The following is a 26472-nucleotide window of genomic DNA, read 5'->3' on the forward strand; positions in this document are numbered from 1 at the left end:
CATGTACATTGTATATAAACCAGAACACACTCAATATTCCTGCGAATCAGACGTCTGTTTTGTTCTGCTCTCATTGACGATTTGGCATATGACCGCGAACAGAAGTTTTCCATCTCTTACTATACGGTCCTTACTATAAAGTCATCATACATGTAGAAATGTCAACTGTGTCCTATCTATTACACACATTCATGAAAGTCGGTCTTAAGTTTTCGGCCGAATTGACCCACAGCATGGATCCCCATTTGTTTTCCCTGCTTGTGCTCATAGAATAATATGATGCATCTTGCAATTGTAATGTTGCACGCCTTATGAAGACAAGTGCAGTTTTTTAACGACCTGCCTATGACGACATTCCATTCTCTCCCCGATCTTATCAAGATATGAAAGTATTTGAAGCCAATTCCGGGGTGTTAGGAGCCCTTGACATCAAAGTGTGAATTTCTGAAGAATTTATCGCCCATAGATTTGTCAGGCATGATATATGGAAGGCAGGCAGAAAATTGGCAATGTATGACAAATTATCAATTGATTTGCAACCACCTCACGTTTGAGAGAAGTCGCAGAAACGCTAACATGGTGGGTTCTCCATTCCAAGAATAAACCCACACTTCATAACTGTCCATCATTATGTGGGGAAAACAAAACTAACATTTCAACTCTTAAATCTCCAAGCATACTCTGCTGGATCAGCCAGCCTTGAAAATGACTGAAACGTTTTACTATCATTTATTTTCTCCTGTTATACGATGTACAATACCATACAATGTACCGTTGCGGCATTTGCATTTTCTCTCTGATCGTTGCATAAGTCCCATCAATGTTGCCCCAGATACTTAAAACGATCGTTATAAGAGGTTCATTCTATACCTTTTAACTGAATTTACTTCTTCTAAGACGTAAAATACATTTTGTTACACCATAATCCCGTCTGAAATGAAAAAAAAAACCAAACAATTTTTCTTTAAAGGTAGCACATAATATCATTTAGAGGTTTGTTTGCATGAAAGACTCACGCCATTAATTCTCTATGACTTATTTCGAGGCAATAATGATATTCTCGACGAATCTGGAGTTAACTGAAAATGTCATTATTTCCGTGCACAAGGAAAGGGAAAAGCCACAAAAGTAGGTTATAGCCCAGCAGGCTGAAAGGACAAAAATCAATTACGTCTTGACATCCGAACAAAAGGTACTAAGTGCTCGAAACGAAAGCTATAAAGAGTTGCTGAGGTGGGGGGGGGGGGGAGGGGGTTTCTTGATCGCAATACAAATTGTATTTGTCAGGATGAATCTTTCCTCATCTGTTCGAATTTAAGAATCATTCACGGCCAAAAATAAAAAGCAACACAAAGCATAACAAAACATTCAAGCAATCCTACAGCGTTCAGATATTATGCGAGGCAACGTCACCCAAAGTTAGATCGGTCGAGAATTTCTTTCTTTCTTTCTTTTTCTTTTTTCTCCTCTTTTGTGTGTGTGTGTGTGTGTGTGTGTTTCTGCTACTGGTCTTCGCTGGGTCAGGTTTCTAGCCTTGCTTTCAAACGTACAGATAGTGTTGAATTTGTATGCTGAACGATAGAAACACGATTGCAATTACGATTCTAATCATCGTTCGCGTTCACACGAGGGAGAAGGCTTCGCTGATTCTGCGGTTTTGAATTTCAGAGCGAGGAGGGGAGGTTTGGCTTCAGTCTTTCCAAGTTCCCATATCGCTCTTGAGCCGTAAATTAGCGCGCGCTTTTACTGCAGTGCGAGGCAGCATGGAGGAGTGCGGTCTTTCTGCCGAAGTCATTGAAAGGTCACTTCGAGCTTCGCCCCCAAAACACGATTGGAGATCAATTACGTTCACACTGTCATTTTGCTGCTTAAAGAGGAATTCCAGTCCAGCCGCATGTTAGTCTGAATAAAATCTTACGAGTACACAAGAGTGAAATTTGATCAAAATCGGTTAACATTAGGGAAGTTCTGATTTCATTAAATGTCACTAATTTGAGAACAGTTCTCGTACAGATGATATGAATGTGCAAATGAGTGAACTGATAATCGTCACCTCACAATTATTTCACATTGAAAGTATACCACAAATTTGCGAAAATTCACTGTTTCGGTAAATACATACAGTGTAAAACGTAAAGTTATTTCTGGATTTAGCGGGATTTGAGACTAGGGTGTAATTGCGTTTGAATGAAAACCATATAATTTTTTTTTTTTTTTTTTTTTTACAATTGTATCTACAAACCATAATTATGACAAGCTGTGAGAGTATGATATCACTATGTGTATATTCATATTGACTGTTGAGAAACTTTGAAATGTCGTAACTTCCTTATTTTTCATCCGATTTTGATGAAATGCTCATTGTTGTGCTAAGAATATTTTACTCTTTCTTTTCACACTAACTGCTAACTTTCATCTGCACTGGAATTTCCCTCTAATTCTAGCGAAACGTGATTGGAAAACACCTCCTGACCGTCATTTGAAACACGGCTGGAATTACGATTCAAATCAATCTCTGCGATTCCATTTTACATTCACACTGTAAGAATGCTTAATTTGAAACACGATTCAATTGATGCGTCATTACAATTCATGTTTCAAATAAAGCACTGTCAGTACGAGTGAAAGCAAGGTTAGAGTCATGTTATGAATGCATACTGCATGTTTGGGGTTCCTGTGATATAATTTAGGAAATGTGGTCAAAATTAAGGACCAAAGATAATGAAAACGATTTTTTTTTTTCAACGTACAAATCTACGAGATGGCGGTGAATAAATTTGAGAAAAATCTTAATTAAGAAAGAAATCATGTCTAATCACATCCTTGCCCACGCAGTTATGGTGAAGAATGTTTGGAACATGCACTGAAATATTCACATAACTATGCTGGATACCATCTTTGTGCAAAATACAAAGGAAAAGGACATCCAACACAAGCTTTCTATACCAAATTGTATATCAATGTAGGGTACAGGTAAGATACCTAAGACGCTACTTCCTTATAGTGTTCACGGGCCAAGATTTATTACAAATATATTTTTCGTTGCCATAAACGTGGTCGTAATGTGGACGATATCACATAATTTTTGGTAGTTTAAGACACCGCGAAACCAGCGAAAGTCCTCGACGTGTTAAATGTGTCTCCTAAACGTCTTGCAGCTGCCACGCCATTGTAATTTTCACACCATAGCACCTCTATTAGGGGACAGTTTGTCTGACTTGCACTCTGCACTTCGCACATATGAATACTAAAGGGGAGTGCATGGTTGTGATTTGCGCATGTGCAAAGTAAATTTCATAAAAATGTTTGTCTGTATACCATTGACTTTCAAACGAAAAGGACTCTCAGGCAAATGAGGATCTCGTATGTTCAGTGACTCACAATTGTTAGAACTTACGAACGAAATTGATTCATCAACAGTTTTTATCAAAAAAAAAATGCTCCATGCATTACATTTTCATTGATCACAAAGATGGCATTCTTCAACAACGAATAATTCATCACAGGACCTTTCCATGTTTTTTGAATGTCTATAGTGTGATGTAGGGGCGCAAATAGACATGCGCAAACCCTGAACTCGCTTATAATTCATGCATCATCGTATAACAATACATCAAACCTTAAGTACCCTGCAGTATATGATGTCAGTATTGTCTTAGGAAAACAGCATACCTTCACTTCATCATCTTCATTTGAAACTGATAGATGAAACTTCAAGGGAAAGTAGAGGAATTTTAAGCAACGGAACATCAGTTCATGACACAAACTTATATACAGTCGCACTGTTACTCTCTAACACATTTAAGGAAAGCATGAAATATAACATGTTGGAAATGTCTTTCATTCTTCAAAAATTAACCAGGAATATTTTTGATAACCTTTTGACGTTCTGGCAAAATCTGCCCTACTTCGAGCCAGATCGCCATAGTGCATCGCTCACTTACCCACAATACTTTTCAACCGAAGGATCACAATTGCTCCTCCCACGGCTGCCGACTTATGTTCTGAACATAGCATCTCAGCCTGCTCACGCTAACATACATGACTGAAGCTATTCAGAACATACATTGATCGTACTAGCTCTTAAAAGGTATTGTTTGCCAACGGGAGCATTGATTATACGGGGTCATCCCACTAGACCGACACTTCGACATTGAAAACATGTTCATGAGTCATACAGCTCACGAGTCATACAGCCCATGTGTTTGACACTAGGCAGATAAAGCCGATGAGTTCGACACTAGGTAAAAGCAGCCCACGTGTTCGACAGATACAACACCGGGCTAAAGTGTCGGTCTCGTGGGCCCTTGTTAGCCTACAGTGTCGAACAAACGTGAGCTGAATAACTCATGGGCTGAATGACTTGTGAGCTGTATGACTCGTGGGTGTCGGTCTCGTGACGTGCACCCGATTATACAGACTAACATTTTTATATGGCTTGTTTCCATCCCTAACTCACATTTTCAACTGTTTTGAAAATTCATTTTCATGAAAATTACACATTCCATCGACTTGATACTGACATACAATGTTAAGCATTGTTAAGGGCAGCAATATTTCCCCCTGCTTTCTGAAAGCGGTTAGTCAATTTAAGTGCATGCTCTTTCATAATGCTAGAAAAGTGATTTTTTTATTTTCTTTATATTTTCTTTACATTGTTGTCCACTCATACGTCATAACCTCTAGTAGTTTCCTCATTCAGCGGTTCCGACACCAAAAACTTTAAAAATTCATAACTTTTGAATCGATTGTCCGATTTTCCTCAAACTTTCACTGATGTGTTCCACTAATATTGCTGCTTTCACTCAATCCACATTGTTCTTTGTGTTTGGGTTCCCTTTAAGGAATGATCAAAACAGGGAGGTGAAAGAGACCCACTTTCTAGTCAAATAATCTCGAAACCTGGCATTCTCACTGAGCTCATATTGAACAAACGTTTGGAAAAAATGTCTGTCTGATGATTGTTCAATGTCCTCATTACCTGCAGATGAAGAGGAATAAAAAACAACAAACAAACTAAGCCTCAATTCTACCTCCCATACCCTAAAAAAAGTGACCATACCAAAGGTGTCAGAAACATGTACATATAATTTCATCAGAGCTTTTTTAAACTTCAAACAGAAAAGAAGGTTTTCTGTTTTAGAAATCAACACTGCTAACCAAACTATTAGGACATCTTGAACAGCATACATATCTATTTCACGACTACTAAAAGATTGCTGTTTAATCTTATCAATAGATGTATCAATTGCAATAAGTATGAAAACATTTCAACACTCAATATAGTTATTTCACAGTCTCCTTGTTGTAATAATCCTTGATAATGCATTAATGAGTACTGAGAAAGTGACCGAAAAACAAAATCACTTTCTTCTTTCTTTTTAGAAATATTATAGATCTCGGATTTCTCATGTTCATGTACATCCTTTCATTTAAAATGAATTGTGATCATAAATAAATGTCACATGCGCTGAACAAAAAAAAAGTACAATTCTAAGAAGAATTAAACGTTTATTTGATCACAATCGATTTTTAAATGGCTATGGGACAGTCACAAAAAGAGGTCCTAATTAGAGGTGGGTAGTGGTCCCAGCTATTACTGGGAACACTTTTTTATTCTTTTTTTTTGATATCTCAGACATTTCAAAACCAATTGCATCAAATAAACTTTTGATTCCTTTTGATGCTGTTCAATCTTTGATATAAGTGGTTTCCAATTATCTCACAAAAACAATCACCTGTGTCCCCGTCTCAACAAAAACTACGCTGACATTGCACTCTATAGTCAGTTACTGGCCCCAGAGAGCAAAAATCACTGCCAAAATTTCACCAGGAGTAACACATTCGTCCCCCTTCTGGCTGCCTTGGCAGAGAAACCACTCTCCTCGCTTTCTCTCCAGCTCGAAGCCGACGCTGAACATTAGAGACTCGACATGCGGGAACTCTTCGGTGAGACTGGTAACCCGGGTTTGATTCAGGGGAAGACGGTCTACCGACAAAGACTCTTCAAGCTAAAGACAGGGACAAAGACATGATTATCAGAGTATGCTCAATATCAGTCACAGAGCATCGGCTAATTTCTTGATGGATTAAATTTCCTAAAGAAAAGAGATATGAGATACGAGTACGAGAAAATATAAAAGAGCCTATGCACTAAAATCTCATAACCACTTATAACCGGCACCACCAGCATTCTCATAAGATATATTTTTATTTTTATTTTTTCTATTGGCCCGATCCGAGATATGTGTGGATGTTATGTTACTATTCGTATTATTTCGAGGTATAGGGGAAGTTGAATCTTTTACGCGTACAGATTTTTCATGAATGTTCATACCGGCGTCAATTCTTACGTGACCAAGATTGATGCTTTTAAGGCTTATAACTTTCAATTACTTTCTCTCTTGTTTTTACTTATTTTGCAAGACAAACTTATTGATTGATCAGCCCACATCTCTACAAGCTTGTCTTTGTTGTGTGCCTCTCATTTCCAGTAATACAATGATTTTAAAAACATATCGTAAGTTTTATGGATGTCCGTTATAGATATTAAATTGATTGATTTGCTGTAACTGTTGCATTTCAAAATTTGCGATATCGGAAATTAATCGGATATACTTGATTGCTTAAGCAGTTTCTTTGGTTTTCAGTTCATTGAAAACAAGCTACTGAATGAAAATCGTCTTTGTCCCGTTCTGTAAAAAAAAATGTTCGAAGTCATCTGTTTTGCACTGTTTGCTCATTATGCACCTCCATCTTTAAACGTGTTAAAAGGATGCAGGCTCTGATAATAAAACGTCAATTTAGTGATTCCAAAAGAACGTCGTTAACTTCCCTTTCCTTCCCGATACATGTCACTATACATTATATTATATAGGTAAGTATAATAGATAGACACACACACAGACGCGCACACACACACACACACACACACACAAACATTTACGCGTCTATGGCGGAAACCGAGGACCTGTTTTACACAAAAGAATTTTACCACATAACCGAGGACCTGTGTGTAAGTAGGACTCTTGTCAACCGAGGACTCATTCGTATATTACCATCCAACCGAGGACTTATTACAATACATGTAATGCTAATCGAGAACCTCTCAACATGTACCCCTTCATGCAAACGCAGACCGTTTGGACTGGTCTGCGAAGCGAGGACGTCCTCTGTTTACTAGTAAATGTAAAGTTCGTGTGTGTGTGTGTCCTCGTTTTCCACCATGGGCAAGTGCACACACACACACACACACACACACACACACACGTCTTGAATGGAAAGGAAGTACAATGTATTACCATCTCCATTAATGCTGATCTCTCGGTCTCTGTGCACTGCAGCAACTTACGACACTGGTCTTCACTGAGGGCTACAAGAACAAAAACAAAATACTTCAATATCAGAGTAATCTAGATCTGCCACGCGAACGCCTAAAGACGCAGCCTCAGGGTTGTGCAATGGAACCATGCAGCTGTCTCGCGCATACGCAAAACACCATTTTGTCTAATTAGCGTCGTCTTAGCGTTCGCGTCGCAGATCTAGAGCTGCACGTGCTTGCTAATTTGGAGCAAGATGGTGCATTGATTTCAAATTATGTTTTTTACTCTTGAAAACGGTCATCCCGAGTTCGAATACAGCACTGCGCTAAAACACAATGTTCTTAAGGAGAAAGAAGGTAAGTCGAATATGACCATTAGATAATGTCTGGATATTTATAGTTCTTGTTACATTTATTAGTGTATACCATCATTGTTATAATAGTCAAAATGATGATCATGAATATAATTCATCTAGATTTTAAATTCTCAATATTCAAATTCAGGAAATATCAGATATCACTCATTATCAGCTTTAATACCGTAATACGAATATCTTGATTAAGTGGGAAAGATATCACACACACACACACACACACACAAATATATCATAACGAGTGGAGTTAACAATAATAAAGAAGAGCAGAAGGAATTAAGGTTTCTAGGCTGAAATAATAGCTCTGTAAAATGCTCTATGTTCCCAGAATCTCGTGCTGTAAATATTGTATTTACAAAAGAAAATTTCATTGTGTTGTATTTAATTCATCATGTATATTCGATTGTAATGAGCTGATATGGGATATCTTTTTTCTTTTTTCTTTTCTTTTTTTTTTCATCCGAAGGGTGACAAATGCGTAGGATGTTGAGAGCTTCGCGCGGTCTCACCGGCCATGACATCCAGAAGGTCAGCTAAACAGGTCAGCACACCATCCCTGTCCGAATCAGGATACGTCACTTCCGCTTCCTGTGAATTCGAAAGAAACCATCTTTGAATTAGATTATTGAATTAGATAGGGCATAGAATATTTAAAGGACATCCCCCCGGGCCCAATGGTCCCCAAACCCCGAATGTACGGAAATGTTAGAGATCTTTACCTTTGTCGCTGGAACCGTTATAATGACTATGAGTACGTAAATTGCATTTTGATATTCTTTTCAGAATGTATGGTGAAGTTTTCTACATACTTGGTAGGTATTTCCGCCATTGTGATGTAATATAGAACTTTTGGAGGTTTCCAAAAGCCCCCCCCCCCCTCCCCAAAGTTAGCTATCTTCTTTTGAGGTAGGCCTAATAGTCTCCGAGGATGCATGTAGGGTGAACTTGCAATACTCACTCAGATGACGGCCAGATCGACCCACTGAATCTCTAGTTTAATGTTCATGGCTTTTATCATATTCGTGGTACAAAAATAGAATTGAAATTAGAATTACAATAGGCAGATTAGAGTCATTAATCAGGTTGTTACAGAAAAAAGTTAAGCTTTCAATGAAGTTCAATGATTATTTCTCAACTACTAGTAATAATTTTCGATTTTTCTACTAGTCAAAGCTTTCAACATGACTACGTAATCAAATGTTTCTTAATGACCAGCATGTTCATCAATATTCTTTCAGCCGATCACATGATGTAAACTTTTGACAATCATTTCTGGAATAACAAAAATGATTACGAGGGATGAAACTCTATTGGTAATGAAATTGTGAAACAAGTACACTTGTGTAGTGTTTCAAATCTACTGCATCAACCGGTACAGTACCTAAAAAAAAAGAAATGAAAATCGTCCGTGTAATTCCGGTACATAATAAAGGCAACATAGATATTATGAGTAATTACCGTCCCACACCTAGTTTTACCGTTTTAGCATTCGCCGAGACGTAAAGACGTTTGGAGGGTGTATATACTCGTGGTATAGATTTACTGTTTTTTTTTTCAGAAATCAAATACTCGCAATCCAAATCAGTATGGATTCAGATATGGACACTCCACCTATCACACAAATACTAGAATAAGCCATTTCACAGTTACAATCTTAGCATGAGCAAATAAAGGTCATTACAAACCTTCCCTTGAGTGGAGTGTCACTGATAAAAGAATTAGATAGTCTTCATGAAGACTATATGTTGTAAATATTCATGTATGAACCAGGTGCATATTGGAATTTACAGGTGAATGTGTATTCTTATCAACCAAATCAACAAAAGACATTCATGCAGCACTTGCACGTAAATTACCACTCATTCTGCTTGACTGTACTCAACCGCTCTTGAATAATTCCAGGTTTAAGTCTGTGGCTCAAGAGGTCATTGCAAGCTGGTGCTGTGAACTGGCTTATCTATACAAAATATCATTCAAAGGATTGAAAAAGCATTTAATTCTACTGATAACTCTGTGTTCAAATTCAGTTGATCATTCTAATGTTATTGCATAAGCTTACATCCACTATATTCGCAGGATGTCGTTGAAGTTACTGACACAATCGCCAGCAATGTACACTCAAATACAGTATATTGTAATATGTTGCAACTGTAATATACTGTAATGTAATGAAACTTTCTCATCAGGTTATTGAATAGCAAGATTTGGAGCTTTCCAGGGTAGCCTTGTCGTTGTTGGGTTATTTTTTTTGGTAAACTGTATGAAGGATTTTCAAAACTATAGAGTAAATCCACCGCGTTACATTCCCTCGGCCTGGGGATTTTTTTCCCCCAAGAAGACTGCACAGACCAAACACTGAGGCGAGGCACGAGTTTAGCTATGAAACGGCTGTATTATATAAAAAAAAACAAATAGAAAGATGTGGAAGATCTTACATACTGAAACTCAAACTATCAATTTTGATCAAGGAGGTACTAGACGAGCCTAGTATCTCCTTGGTTTGGTATCAAATATTTAGGACAGTGAAAGTAGAAGCAATTCGAGTGCTTCAGAAGTGGGGTTGCAAGTCTAGACGACAGATTCTCACCGAAAATGCAAATCCCGCCACTTTCAGGAGATTTTTAGTGGCGTTGAGACCGACTCCTCCGAGCACGTCATCCAGGGCGTCATCTGATATCTTCGAACTTTTCTCACCAATGAGAAGACGGTGAACAGCCGAATGGAGCTAAGAAAATGTGGTGAATCAAAACAAAATCATAAGAATTGATAAAAAAAAGAACACCTAATGCTGTCATGAATTATCGATGCTTCTAAGCCTGTTTGACAAATACTTTGTTGAATTAATAATGAACTAGGGCCCACGTCTTGGAAATGTATGCTCTTGGCATGAAACTCAATTGATTTGCACACACATTATTTAATGACTTCCCTCTTTCTTTGCAGTACAGTCCCTCTCAAATCTTCATGGAACCAAAGCTCTAACAAAATATGTCTACAATAGGGTATAATTTACGCAAAATAAATAGGACTGTAGGTATACACCACACCTTACCAGGTCATTCAACTTGTCAAGAGCAAGTGGCGTCGTCATTAGCTCAAAAAGAGACTTTCTTATGATACTCAGTCCGTCGTCTGGCGAATGGAATATGGGCTGCATTCCTTCCCTGATCTCAGTCATATATGTTTCTCCTGCATAGACGAGAATTAGATTTGGATTTTGGATTTCATTCAGCATGACCAGCAAGGAAGCGGTTGAGTGCTTTTGAGCGAGTTGCCACGCAACCGATACATAATGAGCCAGAATCTGCTCACAGCGTACTGGAAATTCCACATCATCTTCCATGGGACAACATATTCTTAAGGATGCCATAGTGGATTGTATACAGCGTGCCTACAGTATACTTGAGAAAGACAGAATATGGCAACCAAAATTTGTTCTCAGCTATTAAAGTATGGTTCTGACGAATAATCGTACAATTCCGCTACAAGCTGTAAGAATACAAAACGGGATTCGGGAACAACCGTTGACTTCGTATAAGATCCAACATTTGATATGCATGCATGTAGGTACATTTTCCTACCTGGAGATTCCTTGCAACCACGTGGAGGGGATTCGGTGGGCTCTGGAATAGTTTCATCTGCAATACAATAATGCACACATTTAAAAAAATCCAAAGCTAAAACAGCGTGTGGGGAACGAGGGGTTGAGGTTTTTTTTCCCCATTAATATCATATAGTAGAGGCTACTATGTAATCCCGTGAGATTTTTGTGCCAAAATTGATTTTATTAGCTAACTTTGTCAATTTGGGGGTGCTGAATCCAAAAAACTTTGGTTCCATTTTTTCCAGCCACGTCTTCAGCCGCCATTTTGATTTTCAAAATGGCCGCCATAGCAAACTGTATTTTGACTCATATTTCATAAAGTGAGCATTGTAGAAGCTTCAAATTTGGTGCAAAATGCATGAGTGTGATGTCAGACACTCTGATACATCTTTTTCTGATATTGTGGATTGTTTTGATACAATTTGTAGGTTGCCATCATGAATTTCAAAATGACCACCATAGCAAACTGTAATTTGACCCATATCTCATAAAGTGAGCATTGTAGAAGCTTCAAATTTGGTACAAAATGCATCGTTGTGATATCAGACACTCTGATATATCTTTTTGTGATATTGTAGATTGTTTTGTACAGATTGTAAGCTGCCATCTTGAAATTCAAAATGGCCGCCATAACGTTTTTACCCATATCTCAGGTTGCAATTATTGTAGAAGCATCAAATTTTCAAGAATGCACATGCTTGTGGTGTCCAACATTCCAGTACAGCTGTTTTCTAATTGTGGATCATTAGGCAGGCCACCATGTTGAAATTCAAGATGGCTGCCATAGAAAACATACTGTTGTAAGCGCCTTAGATGAATTAGCCAAAATTGTTCTAGATAGACCGAATTCATTTCCAGGTCAAGCAGAATGACAGCCATCTCTCAATTCAAAATGGTCGCCGTAAATTCAAAATGTAAGGACGAGGTTCCAAATGACGTCATCAAGCCATGCTGAGGGGCAAAAACTGCGTACGGGGGGAGGGGGCATACCACTGTCCCATACATGTGGGCAAGCGTTTAAGCGTTACATCCCATATAGCCAGGTGGGTATATGCGGTTCGCGAACTGCACGCTAAAGCGGTTTGTTTTTGCCTCTCAGGTATCACATTATTTTGCATTGTGGAACTCGTTAATGATTATATTTAAGCCCAGCCAGTAAAGTATTTGTACAAAAGCAAGCATTAGATACAACTGAAGGTGATCTTCAAAAACTTGATGCTGCCTCGAGAGAATGAAGACAAACAAGGAAAAGTCTCGCAATGGCCAATACATGTATAACTAATGGCAAGAAAGACCATGATCACCCTACCAGGCATCCAATTCACAAGCTTGTTTGTTGGCCACAAACTGAAACAAGATTTGCTAAACACTAGATATATTTCTGGAATAATACAGAATGAATAAGGAATGAGTAGGCTTTTTCCTGATTGCCCTTGAGTGGGTCATCTTCAGTTATTAAGACTTCCAAAATGCTTACTGCTGTACAGCCAATGATTCTAAAACAACAAAGGAGCAATAATAGCTCAGTTCTGTGGCTTTTGCATGCATCAGAATTCCTCCACAATTTAGAAGACCATCACAAGAGGGTAATGTCAAAAATTGTCACTGCCTTGAAGCTGATGAATGTGGCGTTTGGCAATCAGCTATCGGAAACATTCAAGGGGGATATTTCTAGAAAGAGATGAAAAGGGAATTTTTCATGTTCTGTACTAAGAATTTGTATCTAGGAGAATTAAAATATATTAATCTCTGGGATAGTGTGAAAAAGAGCAGACATTCAACTTGTGCGATCAAAATACACCATGTAAGATTGGATCCAAAGTCATTAAGCTTAAGAGGATCACTAACTTCTCATAACATTTCTACTGGCTCTACAGTCTGATAGACCTGTTATTATCCAGTCATTGCTGAACGATACAATTACCGGAAGGTATAATTTCTAAGTAATTCCACAATCACTCTTCATCTCATAATTTCATGGCCTTCTCCTCATTCTCACTAACAAAGGTTAATTTTTCATACCCATGCCTTAGAAACCCACAAAACTGAGCCATAATCAGCCTGAAAGTTGAAATACTGAGCAGTCATTTCCATCTGACACAGAGACGACATCACGGAAATAATAGAAAAAAGGGTTCATCAAAGATGCCATGGGAGCTGTCACCCGTCACTCACAACGAGGAAACAGATAGTCTCATTTCAGTGTATGTAGATGCTATTTCAAGAGCATAGGGAAAATCAGAGATATTGATGATTAATACGTAGACACTAAGTTTGCTTTACTTACTGATTTGCATGATATCTGCTCCATCACTGGAAAAGGAACTGATAGAAGTAGAATTGACATTTTTGAGAGATTATCTTCTGCAGTCCGTTGCGAAAAAAAAATAACAAAGGTCTGCTTTTTCATGCCTTTTATGGTGCTGGCTGAAGTTGAAAATTTGAGGATGTCTCAAAGAGCAGATGGACCAAGAAGTATCTAAACCTGGAATCATGCAGAATATGCAATGACACAGTCCATGCTTCCCAGAAGTTTGGCGTGGATGACTTCAACCAGGACAATCTCCCGCTTTACCCTCGTAGAGTCTTGATACAACAAATCCAGAGAGCAAAGCTCGTAATCTCTCACAACCCAATTTGTGCCCAAAATATGATATATTACATTGTAGTTATTTCCAGAAGGTATGCATAAAATGTTCAATTAAATGCTTTGAGCTTCCTACACCAACGGTGGCCACAGAATTCATTATCATGCTCATAGCAAGAAATGCAAAAGTCACTGTTTCTGGAAGAATTTTATAGAACCAATTCTCCCTCGTGTACAGCCTTAAAGTGCTGGTGACTTCAAAAACATATGCAGGGAATGAGAATAGAAGACATCTATTAAAGTGACTATCCCATGAATTTTTAGAATGTAGGGCTAATGTTGTATAAACTCTACAACCAAATCGTCTAAATGGGGCATTTAGTCACTCAGACACAAGAGGTTCTTTTGAAATTCATTTGTTTTGACGTCAGAATCACATAATTTCCCATTCACAATTTTTACCTAAATGCAATGCTTTTAAAGGAATGTTTCCCATGGCAGCCATTTTGTATTTCAACATGGTAGTGTACCTACAGGACAGGAAGCAGTCCCGCCTACGCAATTCACTGAAGTGATTGACTTACACATGAGTGTTCCAGCATGCTTGGGTATGCAGTTTAAAGATCTTACAGCACCAAATATAGTCGAAATCCATCTTGAATTTCAAGAGTGGCGGTCAATGCGAATAATCCATTATTACAGGATGTATAGGCCCTATGTGTGTTTTTTAAAAGAATGTATACTGTGCGCCCCCATAAACGTTCATATGTCTAAAAGTTGCTTGTAACCAGAGATATTAGCTGAAAAGCAGCCATTTTGAATGTTAAGATGGCCACCTCGAAAGTGATCTGCAATTTAAGGGAGAGGAAAAGTGCATCTGAATATTCAACATCATGAGCCCGGTTTATGCCCGAAATGTGAACTTTCTTTATTGCTTACAACATGAGATATGGGTCAAAATATACGTTCTGGTATGGCGGCCATTTTGAATTTCAAGATGGCCTCCTTCAATATCAAAGTGAACCATCGTTTCAGAAAAAAGATGTTTCAGAATGTCTGATAGCATACGCATGCTCTTTGCCCCAAATTAGAACCTTACACAATGTATACGATATGAGATACAGGCCCAATTACATTTGTTATTGTGGCCATTTTGAATTTCAAGATGGCCGCCAATGAAAATGATCCATCATTAAAAAAAAAAAATTTATATTAGCATGTCTGACATCACGAGCATGCTTTTTGCCCCAAATTGATACTTTCCATAATGCTTACAACTTTAGATATGGGTAAAATATATTTAGCAATGGCGGCCATTTTGAATTTCAAGATGTCTGCCTAAAAACTGTATCAAAACTATCTACGGTATCAGAAAATGGTGCATTAGAATGTCTGACATCATAAACATGCTTTTGCATCAAATTTGAACCTTCTATGATGCTCACATTATGAGCATTGGGTCAAAACACAGCTTGCTATGGCGGCCATTTTGACATTCAACATGGCGGCTGAAGACGTGGTAGGAAAAAATGGAACCAAAGTTTTTTGGATTCAGCACCCCCAAATTGACCAAGTTAGCTGAAAAAATCAATTTTGGCACGAAAATCTCACGGGACCCAATATGTCGACATATTAGACTGTACTAATAGTAAAAGTTTTCTTACTGATAGATCTATCTTCCAGGAGCACAAAAAGGCTTGTAGCCAAGTAGGCCTATCGTCGAATCAAATACATTTTTCTCTCCTTTTATATTGTAACAGCAACGACAATAATGATATAAACAGTGATTGCTGTGGGCTTGCCATAGAGGGTGAAGCTGATGGTTCCATGACATTTGCTCCTGCGACAATTGTCCCCATGAAATCTCTGCACGCTAAGCCGAACATAAATTCTACCCACAAAAAAAAAAAGAAAGAATGTAACCCTAACCCTCATCATAATCCCCGCATCAAACCAAACCTACAACCCTATCAAAACCCTAACTCTAACCCTAGTCACGGGAGAAAATTAAAACGGGAGCAACTGTGGCAGGAGCAAATGTCGTGTCACCGGAGTTGATTGACCGAAAAGATCTACAACTCACCGAATCAATGAGTAAGTTAAGGAATGTCTCCGTTATATCTCCCGACCAAGTTTTAGATTATCATTAAAAGCAAAAAATGAATCTATTATTGAGCCAGCCTTTCGAGAAGAGAATAATGTCTCCTTACCCTTTCTTTCCACAGATTTCCGGTTCATTTTCCGGAACCCGCCCTCACTGTCCGGAAGAAGCAGAAGCTGCATGGTCTGGTCGGCTTTGACGAGTAATTCGTGCATACGGAAAGCGATGGCCGTATCGGCGGGAATCTGGAGGCATCGTTTTCTCTCCGTCAGCAACTTCCCACCAACGTCGACCTGATTAACGACAATGAGTTATAAACGTAATTAATAAAAACAAAAGTGATTCGCGAAAAAAAGATCTTTCAAGTTAATATCCATACACCAAAGAAACTTACGTTATCTCAGCTATGTTGGCAATCAGTTAGACAGAGGATACACTATGAAAATATGAAGAGTTTGTTCGCAAAAACCGATAAGTCCATTTTTGAAGATTTTGAAGTACGACCTCTGTCATAAAGTACAAAATAATACCTTTTAAATGATATATTGGTCACTACATATAAAAGTACATTTTTGAAGTTATGGTCAAAAGAAGCAAAAATTTTCCTATTATTCTCTTTATTTTTCTTGACCTTTAATCGCAAATATCTCCATTTGCAAATATGGACTTATATAAATATATAAATACATATATAAATACATTATGTTATATCTCAATAACCTTCCACCATTTTCATCACAAATGTCTTTTTCCCCCCTAAAAGTAGTAAAACATTCCGTACAGGAAACAGCCATTCCATCCACGTAAAAACACCAAGAATTTAATGCTGTGATAGATCATGTCCATACGTCAAAACTTGTCAGGCTGTGCAAAATCAGGAAATATGCTAATAAGGAAAATGTAAATTGATAAGCCCTAGTATCTCTCAAAATGTATGGTTTTAAGTTCAGTTTTGACACTCCTCTTTAATTCAGTTTATTTTAGTGGCCTTTAACTTCTTCACCTGTATAATTTACGCATAAACGTGCGCTGATAATGTTTCCTGTTTTACATAATGTTTGATCTTCATAATTTATCAGTGTACTCAATGTAACTTCTTTCTTAGTTAATATTGCATTAAGTCATTATATGGTATTCTCAATTCCTATGCATTTATCTTTGTGGTATGACATCCTCTCTTGTTTTATACGCAGGGCCCTTCGGTGGAACAGTTGGCAAACTGATAGGGCCACGTACCAATCTTAAAGTTGAAATCCAAAGAAAAGGCTCATATAATGGCAATTTAAACATCAAAGCAAAGCTCAGAACTCATAGAATGTAATGAGATATACGTCGTTCTATCACTGCGATTTTAAAAGATGCAAGACCGTCACACCAAAAGCGGGATATTGATGGAGCCTGAATACACCCAATGCGTCATGGATGACTGACTGACTGACTGAATAAATAAATGATCAAATAAATGAATACATACTTGAATGAATTAATAAGTAAGTAAATGAGATGATTACCAGCCAGGGATTAGGTGAATATAACCATGTGATCGTGCCACCCGTCTATATATATATGTATATATATATATATATATATATATATATATATAAAGGCATTATTTGTTTTATAATTTCCTTGAGTGGCCGTTAATCAGGTTTGACTAAATCCATGAATGGAAACACACGAATTTTTCCCCATACCGTCGTTGAGTCGCCTGGTGTCACATCAACGTCAACGTTGGCGCCACCCTCTGCTTTGTATTCGGCTTTGATCTCGATTTTCGATTTATTGTTGAGTGACGTCACCACCAGGCAAAGCGAATTTCGACTGTTGGACATCGTCTCACGAATGAAATCATGCGAAGGATTTATTTTCCTGTGCAAGAAATCACGCCCAGAATATTTATTTCAGTTCGATTTTATGTCTGCTTGTTTTTTTCACGGAAATCAGATGTGAACATGACAACATGTGTATCTGACAACAGAATAGGAAAAAAAAAATTCATTCATAGTATCATAATCACAATCTTTAAGGTATAAACATAACAACAATGAGATCAAAGGAATCGACAATACACTTTGTTTGCAAATAAAAAGGAAGAAGAAAAAAAAAATGCCGGGGGCCTGCCGTCTTTCATCATGTGCTTGATAATCATGGCAGCCTAAGATCCAAGGATGCTTGGTGGTTTTCTTTTTCTGTTTTATTTTTTTAATGACATAAAAATTTATCATGGAAAAATATCACAAGTTGTCTCAGCGATATATAAGAGATAACAACAATGAGGACTTATAGGCGATCTAACGTGATGACAGCCTCGGCAAAGTCAAACAGTCAGACCAAAATATTTGGTAATATATATATATATATATATATATATATATATATATATGAAGGGGTCGGTGCAATATAGTGCTAACCCACACTTTTGTCAAAATTGTGTTACATGCATTTTCATGATCCTTACCCTTCACTCTAACCTCCGTGAAAATATCATATTTGAATTCAACCAATAAGATGGTAAAAAATGCATGCATTCATGTTTTATTTATGTACAATGTATGGACTTTCCAAACATTCAACAGCGATTATCTCAAAATGACCATTGTGTGGGTTAGCACTATATTGCACCGACCCCTTCATATATATATATAAATCTAGAAATACGGATTGTAAAGGAGCACATACGCATCAAACCAAAATGACCACAAAAAAAAAAAAAAAAAAAAAACGCAGAAGGGAAAGAAAAACGACAATGGCAAACAACGAAAGTCAGATTTACAGAGCTGATGTCATGCTCTACAGACTTCAGACTAGGAAGATTATACGAAAGAATTTATACTTTATCATTTTTTTGGTCCCCGAAATGTGCCTTGAGAAAGTTGTTGACATAAAATCAAATCAAACTCGATCCACTCGATGTGTTCAAGTAAAAGATTTCAAAACCCTGAATAGCAGGTAATCTTGTGATTACTCAAACGGTAGAAACAACTCTCGTAGAGTAAAATGAGTCTGTGTTTCGTTTTAATGTTGCGTTCTGTACAGATGATGAGCCTGTACGATATCACCGTCTTTGTTCCTTTTAAAGAATGTTGTAGAAAACAGCCGATTTCCTTCCTCCTTATGTGTTACGTCTCCCCCTCCCCGTAATTCCCCCTTTCTTATTTACCTGCAGTTAACAGCGTGCACAAGGCTGGGGATGTCGAGGGAGTTTTCGACGATATCGCCAAGAGCCACCGATATGGCGACTGCAGTCCCACCTTCCACCTCCACGTCTACGAGCTCATGTGGCAAGGATGACTCCAGTTTCCCTATAAGAAGGTAAAGGCACCTGTCGTTCACGAGCAGCTAACTCACGAGCATTTATACAGGGTGGCCCAGAAAGAACGGAACACCTAAGATCTTTAATATCAGCAATATTGTTACAAATGTGTCATTATTTTGTGTACTGTTAGAAAGGCCATTTCTCCCCAAGAGAATGACACCAAGTTCTTTAATTTTGGTTAATGCGTTATGACTTTAGGACCATTTTTGTAAACCCTTGCAATTTTCAAAATGTGATCATTTTGCACTCTCAGAGATACCGAAACCAGCGAGAATTCGGCTTGCCATAAAACCAGTAGCGCACATTGTGTGGAATGTGGGGCGGAGGTGTGATTGCCATTGTCCGTTATCATTGTGAATAATGTGAATGTCATTGTGAATATCATTGTGAATGCTACTGGTTCTATGGCACGCCGAATTCTCGCTGGTTTCGATATCTCTGAGAGTGCAAAATGATCAAATTTTGAAAATTGCAAGGGTGGAAAAAATGGTCCTAAAATCATAACGCATTAACAAAAAATAAAGAATTTGTTGTCATTCTATGGAAAATAGAATAGCCTTTCCAATAGCATACAAAATAATGACACATTTGCAACAATGTTGCAGAGATTAAAGATCTTAGGTGTTCCGTTCTTTCTGGGTGACCTTGTATAATGACATGAAATAAATCTATACACACAAACCGAGTTCACAGTCCATCTAGTCACAGAAAAAGACAACAACAACAAACACTGTTGTATCGTGCTGTAGCCGATTACCTTTCTTTGGAATTTCTATCATCCAATACTAATATTACGGATAAAGGTGGAATAAGAATACAATTTTTTACTTGAAAACCTACATCCTAATTGATTTAGGTGGCAAAAATTTCTACATTTGTGATTGATTCCTCAATCGCCGCGATGTTTCACGACTTTTTTCTTCCACGTCTCCCGCATCTTTTGACATCAAATGGACAAACGAACAAACGGTTCCCAAGTTAGGGAATAATTAGGTACGTGCATGTCAGACCAAAAAATGCTCAAAAGCGTGAATTCATATACAATTTCATAAAAACATGATTATTTTTGTGTTTTATTGATTAAAATCAATTCATAACATATTTTCATCCTTGCATCGATGTTGCATTCAAATTCCATTGAAAAAATGAAAAACAAAATGTCAAAAAACAAAGAAATACGTAGGAAATTCTACAAAAACAATAAAACATCTTCAATAATAATAAAAAAAATAAGTTTTTTGAGAGCACTTTCTTATACTTGCATTTGCCTAGATTTTTCACTAGAAAGAATATTTCCACCAAACAAGTCTCTGTTTTGAGCTTTATTCAGAGATGTATGGAAAATAGTTTTTATGCCTGAATTTGCATAATTTAGCATATGTATTTTTTTTTTGAAAATCAACTTATCAACATTTTTGTAGATTACGTCACAGGCAGTGTGTGTCGTGATTGCGCAGTTGACGGCCGAGATCCGAAGGGGGGGGGGGGGGGGGGCTGATCATCTATACCTAAATATCCCGGCCTAGTTAGAGTTAAAGGCAAAATTTACCATTTGCAGATGAAACAAAAACGTAACTTTAGTGCTCTATGATAGTTCTTGAATATGAGTAGGGGATAGAAACATCTATTGTAAAAGTTTAAATCCGTATTATCGATGTTAAATGCTGTTAATACACAAAAAGTGAACAATAGTTATAATAAAAATGATTCTAGACTTATTGAGAAAAATACTGGTATATCCCTATATTTTAGGCTTTATTGCAAAAATTTCAAGTGGTAGGATGTTTTGTGACACAACAGACCTACATGATGAGCATCAAATGTAATATCTTGATTTTTTTTAAAATCACTGCTTTCAAAGGTAAACTGGATCTTTAAAGGGAAAAAATTATTGTTTATAGAGAAAAATACTGGTATATCCTTATATTCTTGGCTTTATTGCGAAAATTTCATGTGGTGGGATGTTTTGTGATACAACAGACCTATACATATGCATCGAATGTGATATCTTGATTTTTATTTTTTTTTAAATCACTGATCCCAAAGGTACACTGGATTTTTAAAGGGATGGTATAGTTCTGGTTGAGATGGGGATTCAGGTTTTAATATTATAAGTTTAAGATATCCCAAAAGAAAATTGTCCTACCAGAAGATTAGGACGATTTTGTTTCACTTTGTTTTTAAACATATCTCGGTTATTTCAAAACAGATTTTCAACAAATAAACTTTTAATTCTTCCTAGAATCGTGTGCCTGTTAATAACTCATGTAAGTGGTTTCTAATTATCTTGCAAAACGTTAAAATCAACAGCCCCATCTCAAGCAGAACTATAAAATCCCTTTAATATCACAGGTGTCTTCTGTTTAGAGGTATTGTTTACCATTGGGAGCAGTGATTTCAAAAAATATTAGAGTTATCACATTTGATGCATGTGCAGGTCAGCTGTATCACAAAACATCCCACCATATAAAAATTTTGTATTTTGCCATAAAGCCTAAAATATATGGAGATATCACTATTTTTCTCACTGAACCAGAACTGTTGACAGTTTAGTCTAGAGACAATTTTATCATAGCTATTCTTCACATTTTGTATATAACAATACTTAACATTGATCATACCGATTAACTTTTTTGCACTGGTTGTTTCTATCCGTAACTCACATTTTAGAACTATTCTGAAGCACTAGAGCTGGTTTTTGGTTTTATCTGCAAATGGTAATTGATGAATTTAAAAGGATGAATGCAAGAGAATCTCTGCCTCGATGATTTTAATTCTTCATCATTGATTACATAATCCTTCAGACTTCTAACTCTCGTCTTTAGATCTTTTCGTTTCTGTGAGAATTACTAGTGCTTATCAGTGGAAAATTGAGCAAAGAAAATGGGATTCCATCGGGATTCGAACCCGATCCCTCCGGATTACTAGCCCGGTGCTCTACCGACTGAGCTATAGAAAGCCCAAGTTCAGTTTTCGTCCCAGAAACCCTAAATTTTCAATGCTCGAATGGTCAGAAGCTATAGCAGTGTGTTTGTGTGTGACACACACCTACACACTTAAACCTGGCATAAACCCGAATGATAATTCAACTTGGGGATAAATGCCAGAGATCACCGATTAAAGTGATGCAATTATGTAACAAACACATGATTATTAAGGAATCATTTGATGTTTAACGCAAAAACAAAACAAAACAAAACAAAACATGCATACAGACATGCCAGAGTGGTAATAAATCGGGTGCACGTCACGAGACCGCGCACACCCACAAGTCATACAGCCCACAAGTCATACAGCCCATGAGCCATAAACCCCACGAGTCTTACAGCTCACGAGTCATACGACCCACGAGTTCGACACCAAGCGAATAAGGCCCACGAGACCGACACATTAAGCCACATGTTGTATCTGCTGGACTGGTGGGCTGTTTTGTACGCATTGTGGAACTCATGGGCTTTATTTACCTATACCTATAGTGTCGAACTCATGAGCTGTATGACTCGTGAATTATTGTATGACTCATGGACCTTGTTTTCAATGTCGATCTCGTGGGTTGTTTGAATCGTGGGTGTCGGTCTCGTGGAATGACCACAATAAACCACCTACCTTTGGCCTCGAAGGTGAGTGATCTGTCGACGGCTACAATATCACTCGGAGGAAGACGGAAGGAGTCCCATTTCATGTCTGCATCTTCATCTCTCAGTACATCCGAAAGCTTGAAGGGAGTGGGGAGAATCTTCACCCTGTTCCAAAAATGTTTCTTGTTCCGCTTTACGACGAGATGACACGGCCTACAGTACTTGGCGTCCACCAAGCCTGTCACCGGGACAAGATTGGAATAGTCCACGCTCGACATGGTTTCCACAAGCGTGCTTGCGGTCGAGCTGAAAATGGTGTTGCAGAAAAGCAGCGACATTATCAACGTTCGAAGAAATACAGGTGCTAGAGGTGCCTGTGCATCAATTAATCTTCGTCCTCCGTTCAATCGTTTAAAATGCAAAGGATCTTTCTGGAATCTTCAAGGAAAAATATGTTTCCAGTACTCGAGTCAAAACGAACATACGTCAAATATCACAGGCACATCCTGCGCAGGCAGTCTTACACGTTGAAATTTAACAGAGTGGTGGTTAGAAAGGATCATGATTTTGTTACTGTACTTTGTTTATGGTTTCTTTTCTTTTTTTCAGATTATCCGGCAACCATTCTCAGTCGGTAGACCTATACTAAACAAGGCAACACAGCTAACGAGCTATTGACTATGTTTTATGTGAGCTAACTTCCGCTTGCTCCACCCAGCTGCCAGAATACGACTACAATTTGCAGTTTCGGTTTCTCGTAAAGGGGTTCTGATGCCCATAATTATTGTGTTTGTCCTGGCTTTGAAAAGCTTCAAGTAGGCCTACTTCTTATCGCTCCCTCCCCCTCCCCCTCTCATTCTCTTGCTCTAAGAATTATCTTCCTCTTCGTCTGTCATGTCTGTGCTGATGCTTGCCAGTTATTTAGTTTCCATGTTAGTCTGTATGTGATTTTAGAAGACTGGTCACGGGCGTGATGGCAGAAAATTTCCTATAAGAGGTGAAAGATGAGACGTCCTAATGATCAGAGAGGCAAATCCTCGATCCTCGGCTTATTTTGTTTTGATCTTTTTGTTTTTGTTTTTTGGTTTTTTTTTGCAATGAATGAGCTCACAACAAAATTGTGATTACAGAATCAGGTACGCTTTTCCAGCCAGTCAACTTTGGCTTGTGTGTGTGTGTGTGTGTGTGTGTGACTGTGTGTGTGCGTGTGTGTGTGTTTGTGTGTGTGACTCTGTGTGTGTGTGTATGTGTGTGTGTGTGTACGTGTGTGTGTGTCTTCTTGTTGTTGTTGTTGCTCACATGAATCACAAATAAGTCGCCACCTAATCTTTCCATGGTCAGGTATTCAAAATTTGTTCGTTTGCAGAAATTACCTTTGTTTGCTGTTTTGTTTAGCGGTCGAGATTCTCCGTGCTATCTCTGTAATGATGTCATAAAATTTGCAGCTATACAAGTCGAATTGATATAACCACGTTCTATTTTATTTCCGTATATGTAACCTAATAACAGTAATGTGTTAACGAATGTTGTGTCCATTTCTACTCATGTTAACAAAACTATTCAATTATCTCGTATTTTCTATATGGATATATCCTCAATTGAAGGATGGGTATAAAAAATGAATAAAGAATATAGATCATTAAAAAAAGAAAATTTGCGAAATAAACTTTACTCACGGATACCACAATCTCCACTTCAGCATCTTTTCTTAATTCAATCAAAAATTTGTCATTAAAGTCTTACAAAACAATCCTCGTAAAAACGAGTAATGATTAAGTATAAAATAATGGTATGCTGATTGTCTTCAACTGTAGGCTTCATGTTGCAATCAAGTAACTATAATGCAGGGACAATTGAAATCGTTTCTTTGCAAGCACCTACATTTCCAAAATCAGACTGGCTGTCTGTATACTTGGCAGGAATTAAATGTGGAATTTAGATCATTGACAGCATGTTTTGTAATTTTGTATATAAAGTGGAGTGACAAGAGCCCAATCAGGGATATCAAAATATATCAGGAAAAAAAAAAGTTAAATGAGCCATTGTCTCATTCTTCTTAATCACGAGTTCATGGGTCAAATCCCCCCTTCCCGTTGGCATCTATAATCATGTTTGCGTATGTGTGTTTGTGTGTGTGTATGTGTGTGTGTGTGTGTGGTTTTTTTTTTTCTCATTGATTTATCCTCATTGTTGGCTGGGGATAGGAGCCCACATTGATAGTATGAATTATATATGTTATTTTTTTTTTATCTTTCTTCCCCCACGTCAGGTGTATGGTCAGTTTCGGTTTGTGCCATATTAATGTTTAGGAATCAGTATGTATCAGCATTATGGTGGTCACTTTTTTTTTTCTTTCCCATGTCAAACGTTTAGTTAGCTTTGGTTTTTGGTGTGTGTTTAACTGTCTTGGAAACAGGTAACCATGATACCACATACATGTATATGTAGTGTGATTGGTGTGCAAGTGTTGGTGTTTGTGAGTGCGCACTTGTGGGTATGTTTGTTATTGTTTTTTGTTGATGTTTTGTGTATATATGGGTGTGGGTGTTGAGGGAAAGTTACCGGGAAAGGGGGGGGGGTATGTTAGTGGGGAAATAAGTGGGGATGGTCGGGGTTAGGTAGATGTACTTATAGTTAGGTAATAGAGTAATGGTTAAGAGGTTAGGCAGGAATATGGTTTGTTTTGATGATATACACATAATTATGGTTATTGTGTTTTGTACGGGGGGAGGGGGTAGGTTGATAGGTTGAATAAAAATGATGAGTTTTGTTCGGTTAATTTAAGCATGCTTTTTGTACGACACGTTTTGGGAAATGCTGTATTCTCAAGAGAGGTTAAGATGATTTTGGTAATGAAGCGGATATTGAGCAATCTGATCAAGTTGATCAAGACATTTTTTTCACTTTTAAGAGTTATACTTCATCTGATATATTTATGTATATGGCGTGTGCTCTGCAAAAACAAAAAGGGAAGTTATGTTTAAAAAAAATGATTTAGTAGCACAATTTTTTTTGGGTATGTGTGTAATAAGGCACATTTGGATTAGCTTCATTAGGCTGATCAAAATAGCTTTTTCTGAGAGTTATGCAGAATTTCATGCATTTTTTTTTATAAAAACATAGTATGATTTGGAAAAAAACCCTCAAATATGATGTACTGTATGCTTGAAAAATGATTCAGTAGCATAAGTTTTTGTTGTTGGTAATATTGATTTCATTGTTAATATGGATTTGATATTGAATGGAACTCAAATAAAGAATATCACAAAACAAAAAAGTGTGTGTGAAAAACAAAGTGTGTGTGTTTCGTGGCAAAGATTGAGAGTATTGATGTGTGAGGGCTAGTGTGGATATAATTATAGGCTATAATGAAAGCAAAAATGACCTTCTCATCCGTTGTGGTTACATCAGTCTAGAAGAGACCAATGGAAGGAAGAGAGAGAGAGAGAGAGAGAGAGAGAGGGGGGGGGGGGGGGGGAAGAAGTAAACTGTTCATGACAGACCCGGAAAACAGCGCCCCCAACGACTTAAGCAGTGAAGGTCTGGCTTGGACCTGTCATCAAACTAATCAAAATGACGGTTTTGGACGAT

General features: G+C 37.6%; 1 protein-coding gene across 1 annotated transcript; it reads right to left on the reverse strand.

Annotated features, from left to right (window-relative positions):
* Nucleotides 1-5789: 5789 nt before the first annotated feature.
* Nucleotides 5790-23159, reverse strand: LOC139743295 (gasdermin-E-like). Its single transcript, XM_071653788.1, has 10 exons — nt 22910-23159; nt 19148-19289; nt 17682-17856; nt 16097-16280; nt 11277-11333; nt 10748-10884; nt 10283-10420; nt 8205-8283; nt 7302-7372; nt 5790-6011 (listed from the first exon to the last, which is right to left on the reverse strand). Exons 1-10 carry the CDS (start codon nt 23157-23159, stop codon nt 5790-5792), a joined length of 1455 nt encoding a protein of 484 aa, XP_071509889.1.
* Nucleotides 23160-26472: the final 3313 nt, after the last annotated feature.

The sequence above is a fragment of the Diadema antillarum genome, unplaced genomic scaffold (assembly GCF_040938485.1).
Source record: "Diadema antillarum isolate AM-2024a unplaced genomic scaffold, OU_Dant_1.0 seq00001066_RagTag, whole genome shotgun sequence".
Taxonomy (NCBI): Eukaryota; Metazoa; Echinodermata; class Echinoidea; order Diadematoida; family Diadematidae; genus Diadema; species Diadema antillarum.

What these genes read in the sequence shown, in the direction of transcription:
- LOC139743295 (XM_071653788.1), bottom strand. Translation starts at nt 23,159, where the DNA reads ATGTCGAGCGTGGACTATTCCAATCTTGTCCCGGTGACAGGCTTGGTG. An exon ending in GTGCACGCTGTTAACTGCAG is followed by an intron (nt 17,857 to 19,147) that starts GTAAATAAGAAA and finishes TTTCTTGCACAG; the next exon opens with GAAAATAAATCCTTCGCATG. An exon ending in TGGCGGGATTTGCATTTTCG is followed by an intron (nt 8,284 to 10,282) that starts GTGAGAATCTGT and finishes TCGAATTCACAG; the next exon opens with GAAGCGGAAGTGACGTATCC.